This window comes from Myotis daubentonii, chromosome 2 (genome assembly GCF_963259705.1).
Source record: "Myotis daubentonii chromosome 2, mMyoDau2.1, whole genome shotgun sequence".
In the NCBI taxonomy this organism is placed as follows: domain Eukaryota; kingdom Metazoa; phylum Chordata; class Mammalia; order Chiroptera; family Vespertilionidae; genus Myotis; species Myotis daubentonii.
Genome location: NC_081841.1, coordinates 7,313,776 through 7,330,018, shown reverse-complemented (window position 1 = coordinate 7,330,018; position 16,243 = coordinate 7,313,776). Strand labels below are relative to the sequence as shown.

Genomic DNA, 16,243 nt, shown 5'->3' with positions numbered 1-16,243 from the left:
TGGCCCAGAGCCTGCATGGCCACTGGCGAAGGAGCAGACCCAGGCTCTCTAAACACTCAGTCTCCTCGCTGTGAACCACAGAGGACCGAGCCGCCTCACAGGACCGCGGGCGGACGAGACACAAGCCCCAAGCCCTCGGTGGACCCCAGCAGAGGCCGCACACATGTGCCCCCCCTTTCCCTCCTCACTCACGTCCGCTTCTCGTCCCGCATGGAGCTCAGGATGAAGGTGGGCTTCCGGGCCCGGGAGATGTGCACCAGGTCCTGCAGCTCTGCAGGGTGGAGGGCTGGGTGGGCAGAGGCCGGGCAGGTGCCAGCCACCCCCCCTGCCCCAATGGGTCCAGGAGCAAAGCTGTACCCTCACCCCACCATCCCTAGCAGGAGCATCTGCCTGCTGCCCCGGGAAGGGCTCTTTGTCCCAGGAAACAGCTCAGCCAAAGCCCGCAGGCCCCTGGGAGCCCCCAACCTGCCGGGCCAGTGCCCGGATGTGGCTCAATGTCGTCCCCTCAGGGCTGGGAAGCACAGGCGCCCTGATGTATCCTGTGCTTCGCAGTCCACAGCGTGTTCCTCACACACCTGGCTGGTGCTGCTGACACCCACCCTCACCAGAACTGCGATCCCAACTCGCAGACGAGGCTCAGAGGCTACGCGACTCGTCCGCGGTCACTGAGCTCAAAGGGCTGAGTCAGGACGTTCCCTGGGAGACACCCGAACCACTCTCCAGACTGACCCCCTGAAAACTTCCTCAGCGGCCTCTCGGCTTGGATACACCCGTCCACTCAGTCCTTGTGTCCCCCGTGCCCACCCCGTGCCCGAGCTGCCCTCCTGAAAAGCAGCTGGGCCCCAGGCGCCTGGCCCAGCAGTGTCAGGTCACCGGGCCCCCCCACGCCACTGAGCATGGAGTCTAGAAGCAGCAAAGCAGGAAGCAGCCAGCAGGCGGCGGGCCCCCTTCAGCAGGGCAGGCGGCCAGAGTGGGCAAGATGAGCGGGAGACTGGCCAGGAGGGCAGTGGAGAGAGGGCCAGGCAGGGAGGGCAGCAGGGTGCACGTGTGGGCATGCAGCTGAGAAAAAGAGGGAACGCGGCTACAGCTAACTCGGGGCATGGCGCTCGGCCCCTCTGGGCCAGGGCATTACCCATCTGCAGCCGCGCCCAGGCCCACCATCCAGCCTGGCTTGGGTGACTGCCTGCCTGTGAATTGAGAGATGGAGGTGGGGGCAGGTTTTGGATGGCGGGGGGTCGGGGGTTTGGGGGAGAGTGGAGCCAGAGGACTGACTGAGCTCCAGGCTTGGCTGGGCTCTCTTGGTCTGCTTCCCTCGCCCCCTCAAAGAAGGCCAGCTTGCCAAGGATGGGTTTCTGATGGCCCTGTTCAGGGGACCCCCTTCCCAAACAATCTAGGGCCTTGGGGGGCTACGCTCAGGAGACCCAGAGTCTCCTGGGGGCATCTCTACAGGCACCCGGGAGGCCTGGGGCAGATGCTGGGTGCTCTTCATGATCAAAGCCTGCAGGTCACTGAAAGGGCCAGCGGGGGGCACACAGGCCTCAGGCCCCACAGTGACTCCCTGCGCAGCAGAAACATTCCTCGTTGAAGCCCGAGGGTCAGGGGCTCTGGACCCCAAACGGAACTCCTCACTCCACCCTGAGCTCCCAGGGGACACAGAGGCCAGGAAAGCACCCACCTCATGGGTGCCAGGCATGCCCAGACCTGAGACCCGTGTCCGGGGCATCCTTGCAGGAAAAATGGACTGTGGGACGTTAGCCAGGGACCCGTGGCCTCTGGGCTCTGTGGGCTGCTGGCTGCCCGCAGAGGGTAATCAACGCCCCCCCCCCCTTCCCCGCTCATCTCAATGGCTTCTACGCTGGGGACTTCTCTCAGGAACTCTGAGCTGAGAGCCTGGGAACCAGCTGGAGAGGAGGGAGCATAGTGCGGGGGGAGGGGGCCTACCTAGGCTGTTTAAGCTGATCGGTGGGGGCTGAGATCTTTCCGGGCAGAAGGAATGCTGCGCTGCGGAGGAGCCCAGCTCTGTGGGGGCCCCTGAGAAGTGGTGGTTGGCCCCTATGATTCTCAGCAGAGTTAAGACTGCCTTCCTGGTGCCAGCTGGGGACAGTGTGGGGAGGGGGAACCGCACAGGATCAGAAATGATGTCATCATGCAGGGGGGAGCCCCTCCTTTCCACACACAGCCCCTCCCTCTCCCGTCTACCAGGCCTGGGTACATGGGGGAGCCCACCCCACCCCGACAGGGCATGCGGACTCTAGTCTGTTACATCCCAAGCAGCTTCCTTCCGGGGGCCGGGAAGGTGCGGGGTGGACCGTGGAAAATGGAAGGAGCAGGTCGGTGTGGCCCCGCCTGAGTATTTGGGGGACTCCCCCTTCCCCTCCGACTCTAGTCAAGAAAGAGGAACTCCCACCTCCATAGTCAGCAATTCTCAAAGCTGCTGAGAGGACAGTCCTTCAGAGCTCGAAAGGGACTGGCCAGCCAGCCAGCGAGCATCTACGCCCATCTAACGCATGGGATGACTGGAAGGGATGCCACCAGAGGCAGCGTGCCCACACGCGTACACCATGCACACACACTGGCGGGTACACACCCACGGCAACCTCCACAGCTCCCGGAAACCTCCAGAGGGGGCTCCAGGCTGCTGGTGAGGAGCACCTGCTTTTCCAGCCCTGAAGCCAAGGCTCACCAAGTGAGCATGCAGTGCATGCAGCGTGCCTGAGCACACACTTGTGTAGTGTAATGCGTGCAGGGTGCCTGAGCACGGGACACGCATGCACACACTTGTGTAGTGTAATGCGTGCAGGGAGCCTGAGCACGGGACACACATGCACACACTTGTGTAGTGTAATGGGTGCAGGGAGCCTGAGCACGGGCACACATGCACACACTTGTGTAGTGTAATGGGTGCAGGGAGCCTGAGCACGGGCACACATGCACACACTTGTGTAGTGTAATGGGTGCAGGGAGCCTGAGCACGGGACACACATGCACACACTTGTGTAGTGTAATGCGTGCAGGGTGCCTGAGCACAGGACACGCATGCACACGTGTAGTGGTTCCATCAGAGAATTCTTCAAGAATGAGGAAGAGGACTGCCGCTGCCTGTCCCACCCCCTGAACCCTGGCACCCTGAGGGGGAATGGGGCTGCACAGGGGGGGACACTGGCTTGGCAAGCCCCCTGTGGGCTCGGTCTACTGGTCAGGGCCCCAGTTCTTGGGAAACGGAAGCTTCCGTATCTGCCTCCCACGTCCTCCTAGGAACCCTGCGCAGGGAGCAATGGGGTGGGTACAAGCAGGATGCTGGGCCCAAGCTGGGCTTCCCTCCTCCCCAGTCCCGCACCCCACCCCACCCCCAAAGCCGGACCGGGTGATGAGCACATACCTTTGCTGATCTTGGAGGCTATGTGGGTAGGAGTCTCCCCACAGTCATTTGGGGTGTCCACCTCTGCCCCAAACACAATGAGGGCCTTGATCATCTCCACGTTGCCTCTCTGTTGGGCATGGAACGGGGGTTGGAGGAAACAGCCAACAGCGCAAGGAAACACAAAGAAAAAGGAGCCCCGTCTCTCCCACGCTACCCATCAATTCGGGCGCCTCTCCTCGGCACAGGGAGACACGGGACCCTTTTTTTTTAAATCCTCACCCAAGGATATTTTTCCATTGATTTTTAGAGAGAGAGAGAAAAAATATATAGATAGATTTGAGAGAGACACATCAACAGGTTGTCTCCCACACATGCCCTGACTTGGACCAGGAATCAAGCCTGCAACCGAGGTATGTACCCTTGACCAGGAATCATACCTGTGACGCTCTGGTCTTCAGGTTGACACTCTAACCACTGAGCCAACCAGCTAGGGCAACACTGGGACCTTTGATCTCCTGCCCCTCGGCCTGGAATTCCAAAGTCTACGATCTGAAAGCTGGTGCCCTGACAAGCAGGCTTAGCACCTCCAGGTGAGGGCTTCCAAACCCAGGCAGCCTCACTGGCCTCCAGCCCAGCAGCTCCCTCTCACAGGAAGCAATGCATCTATGGCCCCCGACTCAGGAGCCGCGGGGACACTGAGGGTTAGCTACTCATCGCTTTCAGGATAGCAGGAGAGGGTGAGCAAGGAAAGGGAAGGCTGTCTTGGTGGTCCGGGCCAGAATGCCAGTCCTGAGGGGTACCAAGCATGTGTCCTCCCTGATGGCAGCCTCACAGCACTGTGCAGTGACCATCTGGAGGCTGGGCGGGTGGGGCATGGCTTGGTTTCCCAGCGCCAGCCGAAGACTGGCTGCCAGGCCAGAGCGCTCGTCTTATCACCTCCCTCTTCTCGGAGCCTGATTTCCTTGTCTAGAGAGCGAAGAGGTGTGTCTAGAATGCAGATGTCCCAACAGCTGCTCACGTTCCATGAGGATTTGGGGGGGCCCAGGTAAATGTGTGTGCTTTACACACGAGTTACGGAGTTCTCTTTTGGTTGCCTTTTACTTGTGGCACTGGCTTAACCACTTCTGGCAGTGAGACATTTCCTTCCAAACAGCTTGCAGTGATTCTAAAAGCAAGCCAACTCAGAGACGTGGTAAGTCCATCACTGTAAAGTGGTCCATGAACGGGCCCCAGACCGTGAAGATGGTGCTGCCCCGGACTGCAGTGCTCAGAGTGAGGCCTGTGGCCCGTGCATGCGGGAGGCCCTTTTAGAGGCTTGGGAGGTGGAGGTTAAGACTGTTTTCATAAAAATACCAGGACGTTTGCCTCTGCAGCGATGGTGTAAAGCCAGGGCGGGTGAAGTGCGGGTGCCTTGGCACTAAGCCAGGCAGTGGCATCATACCAAGTGTCATCGAGGCTCTTCCCGGCCATGCGCTCCCCGTGAGAATGAGCTCGTTAGCGGCCTGGTGTGCGACAGTGCGTGGAGGCGGCTGCGGAGGGCCCGCCGCAGCCAGCCTGTCGGAAGCTGCCCTGTGGTGCCACATCCGGGGCAGCCACAGTTCTCTGTGAGGGTAGCTACATGTCCTTCCTGCCACACGTCTCTGTGAGGCCAGCTCTCCTCATAGTCTTCAACGTGTCCCCAGCATCCCGCCACAAGACAGATGTAGCGGAGGATACGAGAATCGCGCCTTCTCTGAAGCCAGGCAGCAAAAAGACTCAAAAAATGTAAAACGATGCCATCTCCTCTCAGTCAACTATATTTTGTGGGGGTTTTTTTCCCCCATAAAAGTATCATTTATGCTAGTATGTGATGGTAAATGATGGTTATTTTTGAATGAATTAATGAGTATTTTGAAAATTTCTCACTTTTAATTTCTAAGATGGTAACCATAGACAGATAAAATTCATATAAAAACATCTTTGGGTCCTAGCTGGTTTGGCTCAGTGAAGGGAGTGTCAGCCTGCAGACAGAAGGGTCCAGGGTTCGATTCCAGTCAAGGGCAGGTACCTCAGTTGCAGGCTCCCGGCCCTGGTCAGGGGCATGCGGGAGGCAACTGATGTGTCTCTCTCACATCAGTGTTTCTCTCTGTCTCTCCGTCTCCCTTCCACTCGCTCTGAAAATCACTGGGGAAAAATATCCTCGGGCGCAGATTTAAAAAACACACATCTTTGGGATCCTCGATTATTTTTAAGAGTATGAGGGGACCAAATGGACCAAGACATTCGAGAACTGCTGAACTGGATCATCCTAGGGGCCCACTCAGGACTAAAAATGCCCAGGGTTTTATTTATAACCTCAGCCTCTTGAGCAACGCTGCTCTATAATCATGACCTTTGGTATAAAACAGGATGTCTTTGAATTTGTCCTAAATCGACTTCTTTTAGAGCCTCCCAGTCCCTCACTCTGAGACTTAGAAACAGACTTCTGTGCATGTGGTATTGCTACAGTTACACACACACACAGATGTGCCTGTAACATAGTAACAGTCCCTCCCCTCATGCAATCTGTTCATACTGTAGCCGTCTAACCAGACTGCCGGCCTTTAAGGGCAGGAACTATGCTCTATAATAAACCAACAAGCGTGACCCACACCAACCGCCTGCCGCCCAGACGTGGAAGCAGGCCTGCCTCCCAGCAGCTTAGAGTCCACCGGGATAGAGGAGCAATACACAGCCCCCGGCGTGGCTCAGCGGTTGGGCGTCGACCTGTGAAGCAGGAGGGCAGGATTCGCTACCCAGTCAGGGGTTGCGGGCTCGATCCCCAGTGTGGGGCGTGCAGGAGGCAGCCGATCAGCGGTTCTCTCTCATCATTGATAGTTCTCTCTCCCTCGTTCTCTCCTCCGCTCGGAAATCAACACAAATTTTAAAAAAGAGAACAATACGCAGACAGATATGGCTCCCTAGCGATGAAGGAGGACCGACACCGGTGGACGCTCACCCCGCGCCAGGTCCCGTGTGTCACTCCGGCTGTCCTCAGGGCTACCAAGTGCTGCCCTTTACTCCTCTCGACAGCTCTGCAGGTGGGACCGACACCTACAGTTCCCAGGGGAGCACGCCAGGGCTGACAGAGGCGACAGGAGTTGCCCAGGGCCACGGTCAGCAGGCAGAGCTGTACCCTCCCGCATAGCCAGGCGTCAAGTTGGGAGGCACGGAGTGAGGGTGCCAGGGCGCAGGGAAGGAGCCGGGCTCTGCCCCCCCGCCCCCCGCCTTCCCGGCGCAGGCTCACCGACATGGCCAGGTGCAGCGGCGTGTTGCCGTGCTCCCCGCGGGCATTGGTGTTGGCCCCGTAGGTCAGCAGCACCATGGCGCAGTCGAAGCGGTTGCGCATCACCGACACGTGCAGAGCCGTGTTGCCCGCGGAGCTGGTGTTGTTCACGTCGCAGCCTCGTTTCAGCAGCAGGCGGGCCATCTGCGGGGACAGGGTCCGGGCCCACGTCAGCAGCTGTGGCCTGCGGCACCTGGGCACCTGGGCACTGCCACTCCCTCCCTCAGAGGCCTCTGGAAAGCTGCAGCCACAGACGAGCCCGGCTGGCAGGCCTCAGTTCTGGGGGCGGCTCTGGACCGTGGCACCATCAGCACCCCAAGAACTAGGGGCTAAAAGGCTAAAGATGTGCCAACTGTTCTTCTAGGCCTCCAAGTCCTTCCCTGGAGCTCACAGGGCCAGTGCCCCCTGCAGAATTCTTCTGGGCCCTGCCCCAGAACAGCCCCACTCTGTCACCCTCCCTGGGGCCCTGCAAAGGCAGGCTCCCTCCTCGGGACGTGGCCACACACACCACTGCTCACCCAGCACCCTGAGGAGCCTAGCGCCGTGGAGAGGAGCCTGGACTTCGAAGCCCAATAGGCTGGAGCAGCTCCACTCCCCCAGTTCCCTGAGCGTGGACGGGTCCCTGCACCCCTCTGCACCTCAGCTTTCTCTCCTTGTAAAATGAGAGTCCCTGCCTCACCAAGTGTGGTAACAAGGAATGACAAACATACACGAAAGTCCCTGACCTGGTGGCTAGCTGCTGGCATGAAGACAGGACCCTGAAAGTGTGGATCTCCGCCCTCCCGGCCCGGGCAGCGAGGAGCAGGCCATGGCCTCCGGGGCCACCCAGTGCACTGCCGAGCTGTGCTGCCCGGAGATGAGAGACCAGAGACCTCCCCCCAGGGGGACGGAGGTGTGGCGTAGGGAGAGGCCTCAGAGGAGAGGCCGCCAGAGCCAGCTGCAGCCACGCCATCAACCTCTACCTTCTGTTTATGAGGCACTTGACAATTTATAAAGATTTTTCTCCCGCGATACCTTGCTGACGGCACACCTCCAGAGGCAGGACCTGCAGTTCAGACAGAAGTCCGCAGAGGGGACATGTCACCATGCCCGTGAGCACTAGGGCAACACCAGGATGTCATCTCTCCTTGGTCCTCTCTGCCTGGGCGCCCACTGCGAGATCAGCCTCCCAAGTGCCATCCTCAGGGTCCCTGTAGGAACCAGGCGCAGGGAACTGCCCCTGCCTACCACTCCCCCAGAGCCACCTACCTCTGCTTTCTTGGCCCAGTGGAGGGGGCTGGCTCCATAGCGTGGGTCTTTGCTATGGACCTGGCTGCTGTCCATGCTGATGATCATTTCAGCACACCTGGGGAGAGAGGAGCCTGGGTCAGCGAGGAAGGCTGGTGCCAGGAGAGGTCACAGGGGCTTCCTCGACTAGTTAGGGGGAGTTTCTGCAAGTAACGTTGCAACAAAACCAACCAGCGTGAATTCCATGGTATATCTGGGGTATCATGAGCCCTTCCAGGCACAGCTCAAGCCCCTTCCTCCAGGAAGCCTTCCCTGATAACTCCCATCAGCAATGATGACTCTCACTGGTGTTGGCTTTAGGGTCAGACAGGCTTGAGGGCAAGCCCCAGCTTCCTCACTGATGACCTCTGGAAGGTGACTTAGTCCATCTGCCAAATGGAGGCAGTTCTCACAGGACTGGGCAGGAATGAAAGGAGACAGGGTATCTCAGCACTGGTTCTGTGCCTGGCACACAGCCCCCCCCCATCCCCAACCCCCCACTGTTAGTCTCCTGCAGTGACTGCATCCTGCAGGAAGAAGCAGGCAGGGTGGGTAAGAGTCCAGCTGCTCTCCACCCCTAGGATTATAACCAAAGGATCCAAAGGAACTGAACTCAGGGGCTCGAACAGTATGTTTACTGCGGTCCTATTCACAGCAGCCAAAAGGTGGAAGCAACCCAGGTGTCCGACAGATGACTGGAAAGCAAAATGCGGTCCATCCGATGGAGTATTATCCTGCCTTAAAATGGAAGGAGCCTCTGGTCCTTGTGACGACACTGCTGACCCTTGGAGACATTGCTCTACATGAAACCAGAGTCCGGGGAAGGTCAGCACACACCAGAGGGGCTCCCAGGCCGGAGCTGGGATGAACCACTCTCAGTAACGCCACCGCCTGGGATTCTTAGAGTGCAGCTGTGCTGGCCACCACGCGGCAGCAGAGGGTGTCCCCACGGGGCCCCGAGGAGCATGGCTGTGGGCACACCCAAGGCACGAGGCGACTGGCGTCATCCTGCAAGCAATGATCCTCTTGGATCTGAGCGGCCCGCAGGGAGGCCTGGGTGCGGCAGAGAGGGAAGGCGGCTGCGGGTACCTGAGGAGGCAGCCGCCTGGACAACACCAGGGTTCTGAAGGGACATGGACGGAGCAGGTGACTGGAGCCTGCAGGGGCTGAGGCCAAGCACGAGCAGGGCCACCGAGCCAGCCCCCAGGTGCAGGCGAGCACGACCATCACTGTACCCATTCGGGTCGTGACCTGCAATGAGGGAACCTGACTCCTGGGGGTGAGAGCACTGGTACTGCCTCCAACCCCTTGGTCAAGTCTTTCTTAAAGTTCTAGCTCTTGGCTGTGCTCGGGAGGATAAGGGAAAGGAGGCTTTGTCCGAGGTGGGCCTTTGAGGGAAGAGCGATGCCCCAGGGGGCCAGCCAGGTGCCCAGAGGGAGGGGAACCCTGAGGAAGGGCATGGGAGCCTGAGCGTGGCCCGTCATGTGCCCTTTTCCCGCTGCCTGCCTGGCACTGAGCACTGGGGGATCTTGGGTGACTTCTGTCTCCTGTCCCAGGGCTGTTCTCTTATCCAACTTCATAGGGCACAGTGCCTGGTCTGAGGGGCTGACCGACTCATTCACTCATTCATTCATTCTAGGTATCGTGCCTGCTAGGTAATATTTTGAGATAGTCGTCTCTTTTATCCATGCCCCCTCACCCCTTACACACACACACACACACACACACACACACACACACACAACCCCCACATGGAGAAGAATTTCCTGAGACCAGGCTCCCAGGTCTGGGAGAAGGGAAGAAATGAGAAAGTTTTCTAGAGCTCCCTGAGACATGGGCCGGGACCTGTGAGCCCACAGTGCCAGCCACCAGGAGGGATGAATGCTTCCAGGCAGATGGGCCCTGGGCCACCCTGACAACCATGCCTGGGCCTGGAGTCGGCCACAGAAGCCATGAGCACTGCAGCGAGACGGGTTCCGATCAGGCTGGTCAGCTCGGGGGGAAGAGGACCCAGGTCAGTGGGCCCCTCCGAGTCGGGGCTGCATGAGATTCTAGCACTGGACCACCCCTGGGGAGCTGGAAAGGGGAACCCAAAAAAGATGAATGTTGTATCTCCTTTGGTAAAGGGAGGTTCACGGTCAGAAATTAAGGTGCGTTATAGGGCAATTTGGTGTTTGATTCTTTGCACAGTGGGGTTTGTGGGCTGAGAGTCACACCCTACACATTGGTTCGTGCCAGGCCAGCCCTGGGCGCCAGAATCTGATGCGCATCTCAGGAGGGAGGTGAGGCCCAGCACCGTGTGAGGCGGGGGTGGGGGTGGGGAGAGGGCTTACCCCTTCTGGGAGAACTTCATGGCCGTGTGGATGGGGTAGCCGCGGGACCCCATGACGTTACAGCGAGCGTTGCACAGCAGCAGCACATGGACCATTTCCGGCTTCCCCATCTGGCAGGCCAGGTGCAGCGGGGTCAGCCCTTGGTTGTTCACCTGGTTCAGGCCGGCGGAGGCACTCTTCCCTAGGAGCTGCCAGCACAACAGAGGCGTGGGCTGCAGCCCCTGCGTGTCCCCGTGTCCCTCCCCGGCACCCGCCGCAGCAGCCTCTCCCTGGGGACGAAGGGCGAGGGAAGCTGACTGCACGAGAACACGCCTGAGAACTCAGAGAGAAGCAACAGAGAAGGGCGGCCTTGGGGGGGAAAGGGAGCTGACCGAACCTGGGGTGTGGTCTGCCATGCCTGTGGCATCTATGCCAATTTCTGAATAAAGAAACTGAAAATGTGGTCGTATCTAGGGGTGGGCACTGGGGGTCTGGGAGGGAGGGGTAGTGTTTCTAGCTTTTCTGTCCTGCTTGAATTTTTTTTGCTGTGTACAGATATTTTTCAATTAAAAAAAAAATCAGTATTGCCCGGCCGGCATGGCTCAGTGGTTGAGCGTCGACCTATGAACTAGGAGGTCACAGTTCCATTCCTGGTCGGGGCACAGGCCTGAGCGATCCCTAGTGTGGGGTGTGCAGGAAGCAGCCCATCAATGATTCTCTCCCCCTTACCCACTCTCCCTTCTTCTCTGAAATCAATAAAAATATATTTTTAAAAATATCAGGCCCTAGCCAGTTTGGCTCAGTGACTAGAGCGTCGGCCTGCGAACTGAAAGGTCCCAGGTTCAATTCTGGTCACGGGCACATGCCCGGGTTGTGGGCTAGATCCCCAGTGGGGGACTTGCAGAAAGTAGCCAATCCATGATTCTCTCTCATCATGAATGTTTCTATCTCTCTCTCCCTCTTCCTTCCTCTCTGAAATCAATAAAAATCTATTTTAAAAAATATCAGTATTAAAAGGCACACTGGGAGGCTTTTATTTCCTCCTTGGGCTGAATGCTGTCCCTGAGGTTAATTACGATCCTATGTGCCTCTATGACCAGCTGGGCATATCAGCAGCCTGAGGATGCAGCAGGGTGACCCGACTAGAGGGCCAGCCCCGCCACTCACAGACCGGGGGGCCCTCCCTGGGCAAACTTGAACGTCACCGACCTTGTTTCTTTAAGCAAGGAGAGGCGGGAATGACCCTCCCGCACAGAGGATATTCTGAGAATTAACTAGAACACACACAACACCCAGGACAGGGCAGGCAGCAGACGAGCACGGGACGAAGACAGGTGCGGCTGCGTGTGGCCGCTGGAAAGAGTACCTTGCCCCTGCCCCAAGGCAGGACATGTGTGGCCCCGTGCGGGCACTCGGCGGTGTGCAACCCCTCCCCCAAGAGCACTAATCATCAGGGATGGATCCACATTTTCTGGAATAATGTAGCTCCATTCTGATGCCAAGGCAGAGGCAAGGATATCATCTTCAGAAGAATCTCCTAAGCCCAGGCAATAAATTACTGCCCAGGAGTCTGTCTTTTCTGCCTTATATTTGAAGTAGCCTTTCAATAACGTCACTGGATCTACTCACTCAGAATTCTTATTTTTATCTCTCTGCCCAGCTCATGGAAAATTCAACAGGAATGCCTCTGGTGCAAATGCCAGGAGGAGCCAGATGGAATTTTGTGGTGTTTGTTTTGAATTCCTGTAAAAAGTTAAGCTCAGGCCCTGGCAGGCGTGGCACAGTGGTCAGAGAGGCAGCCCAGGCACGGCAGGGTCTCGGGTTTGGTTCCCAGTCAAGGGCACGTACCTGGGTCGCAGGCTCAAACCCCAGCCCTGATAAGGGCACAGGCAGGAGGCAACCAATCGATGCTTCTCTCTCACATCGATATTTCTCTCTCTTTCTCTCCCCCTCACGCCCTTCCACTCTCTTTAAAAATCAATGGGAAAAATATCCTCGGGTGAGGATTAACATCAACAACAACAAAAGTCAAGCTCAGGTCCCCCAGGACCACGAGTGCCCCCACTTAGGGGTCCGACTCTCCGGAGGCCCTCGGAGCTGCTGAACTAAACCCACCGGCTGGACTGCGAGTGGAATCTGCCTGCTGGGCTGGAGGACTTTCCTAGATTGTCAGAGCAAAGGGGCGAGGAACACGTCTCCTTGACAAGCGAAGGTGGGGAGAGTGGGTGGAGGTGAACCATCCACAAAGGAGCTCGGGGCTTAAGGACCACAGAGGGACCGCGAGAGGCCCCGAGTGACATCTGAGTGCAAGGACCCAGAGACAGCTGTGGGCACAGCGCGGTGTCACTGGTGCTGCCACCCCGTCCCCACCGGTGCTCACCTGCAGCACCTGGGCACTGTTACCCTGGACGGCGTAGTGGAAGGCCGTCTCCCCATTGTTGTCGGTGACATCCACCTGGGCGTGGCAGTACTGCACCAGCTCCGCCAGGATCTCCGCGTCCCCCTTGCGGCAGGCCAGGTGCAGGGGTGTGCAGCCCTCCTGACTCTCCGTGCTGTTGGCACAGCTGTGGGGGTGGGCAGACAGGTGAGTGGACACGGCACACGAGGTGGGCAGGGCACTGAGGAACCCAAGTGCAGAAGAGGGAAGTGGGCTAGGAGCTCAGGAGCACTCATGCCACGCTCCCGCTGGCCGGTTCAAACTCAGGGCTAAGCCATGATGTATTTGTATCTCAAGGAATTTGTATCCGTTTTCAGTGCCAGTTGCACACCTGTATAGATGTGCCCCAGGGCCACACCAGCCTGAAGTGGGCAGTGGGGTGGCACAGAAAGGGTTGCAGGCCTGGACCAGGTGGCTCAGTTGGTTGCAGTGTTGTCCTGTACATCAAACGCCCCAGTCGGGGTGGGTATAGGAGGCAACAGATAGATTCATTCTCTCTCTCTCTCTCTCTCTCTCTCTCTCTCTCTCTCTCTCTCTCTCCCCTCTCTCATCAATAAACATAACCTCTGGTGAAGATTTTTAAAAAAGGGTCGCTTACCCGGGGTACTTATATGCATATATGGACACAGACAATAGAGTGATGAAAGCCTGGGAGGGGCAGGTGCGGAGTGGAGGGGGTCAATGGGAAAAAAGCCAAACAAACTAAGGGGACATCTGTAATACTTTCAACAATAAAGAGAGAAAACATTTAAAAAAAAATTTAATTAAATAAATAAGTAAAAAGGGTCGCAGAAGGCAGAAATCTAACAATGGGCAATTCTCTTAACCTCCCTGGGCTTCAATATCTTTATTTACAAAGAAGTAACAACAATCCCTGCCGTGCCTGCCCTAGGAAATGGCCAGGCCTGCGAGATTAAATGCCATGAGGGTCAAGAACAGGCCTGTCACCTGGGAAGGGCAGCCAGGAGCTTTGAGCTGAGCAAAGGAGGTGTGGCCACCTCAGGGCAGGACTGTGACCATGATGCACATCTGGCTGAGTGGGTGTGAGTCAGTGGTCCGGCTCCCGGAGGGGCAGCCACCAGACCCTTGGAAGAAGCCACCCAGGACCTGCAGCCCCCGCAGCGCCCTCCAGCTGAGCGACCTGCCCAGGCCACATAACCTCTCACTGGTGACAACGCTTCATGGGGGTGTTGGGGAAATTCCAGTTCGAGGTGGGTATAAAACAGCTACCACGGGCCTGCACCCAGTGGATGCTCCAGAAATGTTACATTTTCCCCTCTGACTGTAGCCAGCATCTCTAGGCTCTAACCCAGAGGCAACACTGCCCCTTTTAAGGCAAAGGTTCTGGGCAACCTTTGAGTTTATGAAGAACTGAGGCAGGAGGGAGAGATTCCCTGAGGCCCCATCCTGCCAACATGCCAAGGGTCCAGCCCTGCTGCCCCGCCCGGAAAGGCCCCGCCCACCTGATGATGCGGCTGTGGTGGAAGCACTCGCGGATGCCCAGCTCCACCGCCAGGTGGGCCACCGACCAGCTGGGGTGGCTGCGGATGAGGTCGGTCAGCTGCTGCAGGACCTCCACCTGCAGGATGTGGGCGGAGCTCTCGTAGAAGGGCGGCAGCAGGGAGGAATACTGCTGGAAGGTCACCAGGGCCTCGGCCTCCGTCTCCAGCTGGAAGAGTCTGCGGAGCCAGGACCGAGGAGGGAGACAGAAATGAGCCGAGGACCCCCGCCCACCCCCCTTGGGAATCAGGAGCCCTGGGTCCTCGCACACGGGACACCGCCTGCCTCCCGGGGTGCACTGACCCGCTGCAGCCGGACTCCCAGCCCCACCCCACACCCCTAAATGGAGCTGGGACTTGCTTTTTATTTGAAAATATTTCCTTCTCGCCGAAACCGGTTTGGCTCAGTGGATAGAGCGTCGGCTTGCGGACTGAAAGGTCCCAGGTTCGATTCCGGTCGAGGGCATGTACCTGGGTTGCGGGCACATCCCCAGTGGGGAGTGTGCAGGAGGCAGCTGATCGATGTTTCTCTCTCATCGATGTTTCTAACTCTATCTCTCTCCCTTCCTCTCCGTAAAAAATCAATAAAATATATTTTTTTAAAAAAAGAAAATATTTCCTTCTCTCTTTTTTAAAAAGTATCATCATGTGGTGTTTTTAGACTTTATTTTACCCACTTTCTAATTTGACTGTCCGGTCTGACAGCCCCAGGCCTCCAGTGCCCAGCCCCTCCCACACAGTAGGAAGTAAACATGTCATTTAACCCAAATGCCCAGCGGTAGAATGTTACATAAATTGTGTATATCTATGTGGTGGAACATTACGCAGCCGTGAAAGTCAGATATTTAAAGAACGGGGGAGAGTCATTTTCTAATGCTAAATCTAAAAGCAGGATGCACATTTTGTATGACACGTGATCTACGCTGTACTCAAAAGACTGAAAGGAAAGTCAGAGTGTGTATGACAGCACAACAACGTAAACGTTCTTCTGTATCCATTTCTGTACAATGAGTTGAAATTGTTTTTACAACCAGGAAAAATGTTTTATTCATGAAAAAGAATATCTATGTCAGCGAGGACATGCTTAGAGAGAGGAAGGGGGAGGCGGGGAGAGAAACGGATTGGTTCCTTTCCAGAGGCTCCCGGCTGGGGATCAAACCCACAATCCAGCCTGTGCCCTGACGGGGAATTGAACTGATGACCTTTTGGAACACAGGGCAACCGAGGCTAAAGCAACTGAGCCACTCCAGCTGGGGAAAGTTTTGTTCACTTTTAAAAAGTAGAGTTTGAGTCTGGGTCTGCTGTTCTCCTAAAACAAGCCCTTTCCTCTCTGAAACGAGACCGATTGCACCTGCCCCACCTACCTCGCCGAGGTGCTGTGAGGACCAGCCAAGACAGTGACGGAAAAACGCTTTAAAAGCTGAAGTAATTACCTGCCGATGATGGTGGCTTAAAGTTCTGACCAGGGCTGTCAGCACACCAGGGGTTTCCCACACACCCGCACAAGCCCCGCAGCCAGCCGGGGCCCAGGGCCAGAGAGGGGGCTCGGAGCGCCAGCCTGTTCTTTCCCAGGGAGAGCGATCGATCGCTTAGCAAATACCTACTGACAGGCTGACCTGCGCTCAACGCTGTCCTAAATGGAGGGTAAATGAAGGAACAAAACAGACAACAGCCCTTCCCTGCCTGCCGGAGCCCACGTTCTCATGGGGGAGATCAACAGAATGAGCAAGGTGAAATCCAAATAAGGAATATGAGAAACAGACTGCCTGGTAGAAAGTGCCATAGTGCCTGGCCGGTGTTGCTCAGTGGTTGAGAGTCGACCTATGAACCAAGAGGTCATGGGTTCGATTCCCAGTCAGGGCACATGCCTGAGTTGTGGGCTCCATCCCCAGTGTGGGGGGTGCAGGAGGTAGCCAATCAACGATTCTCTCATCATTGATGTTTCTATCTCTCTCCCCCTCTCCCTTCCTCTCTGAAATCAATATATACTAGTACGTGTGTGTGTGTGTGTGTGTGTGTGTGTATTTTTAAAAGTGCTATAGAAAAACAAAGTAGGACAGGGGG

General features: G+C 57.1%; 1 protein-coding gene across 4 annotated transcripts in view; it reads right to left on the bottom strand.

Annotated features, from left to right (window-relative positions):
- Positions 1-16,243, bottom strand: part of PLA2G6 (phospholipase A2 group VI) — a 40,086-nt gene that overhangs the window by 7,043 nt on the left and 16,800 nt on the right. For 3 of the 4 annotated variants that reach the window (XM_059681569.1, XM_059681570.1, XM_059681568.1), the window contains 8 exons: positions 14,144-14,359; positions 12,624-12,807; positions 10,265-10,452; positions 7,914-8,010; positions 6,627-6,809; positions 3,380-3,488; positions 1,942-2,094; positions 193-271 (listed from right to left, as the gene is read on the bottom strand). In XM_059681569.1, coding sequence (XP_059537552.1) covers positions 193-271; positions 1,942-2,094; positions 3,380-3,488; positions 6,627-6,809; positions 7,914-8,010; positions 10,265-10,452; positions 12,624-12,807; positions 14,144-14,359 — 1,209 coding nt within the window. The remainder of the gene's footprint in view (positions 1-192; positions 272-1,941; positions 2,095-3,379; positions 3,489-6,626; positions 6,810-7,913; positions 8,011-10,264; positions 10,453-12,623; positions 12,808-14,143; positions 14,360-16,243) is intronic. The other variant, XM_059681571.1, reaches the window with a different exon arrangement.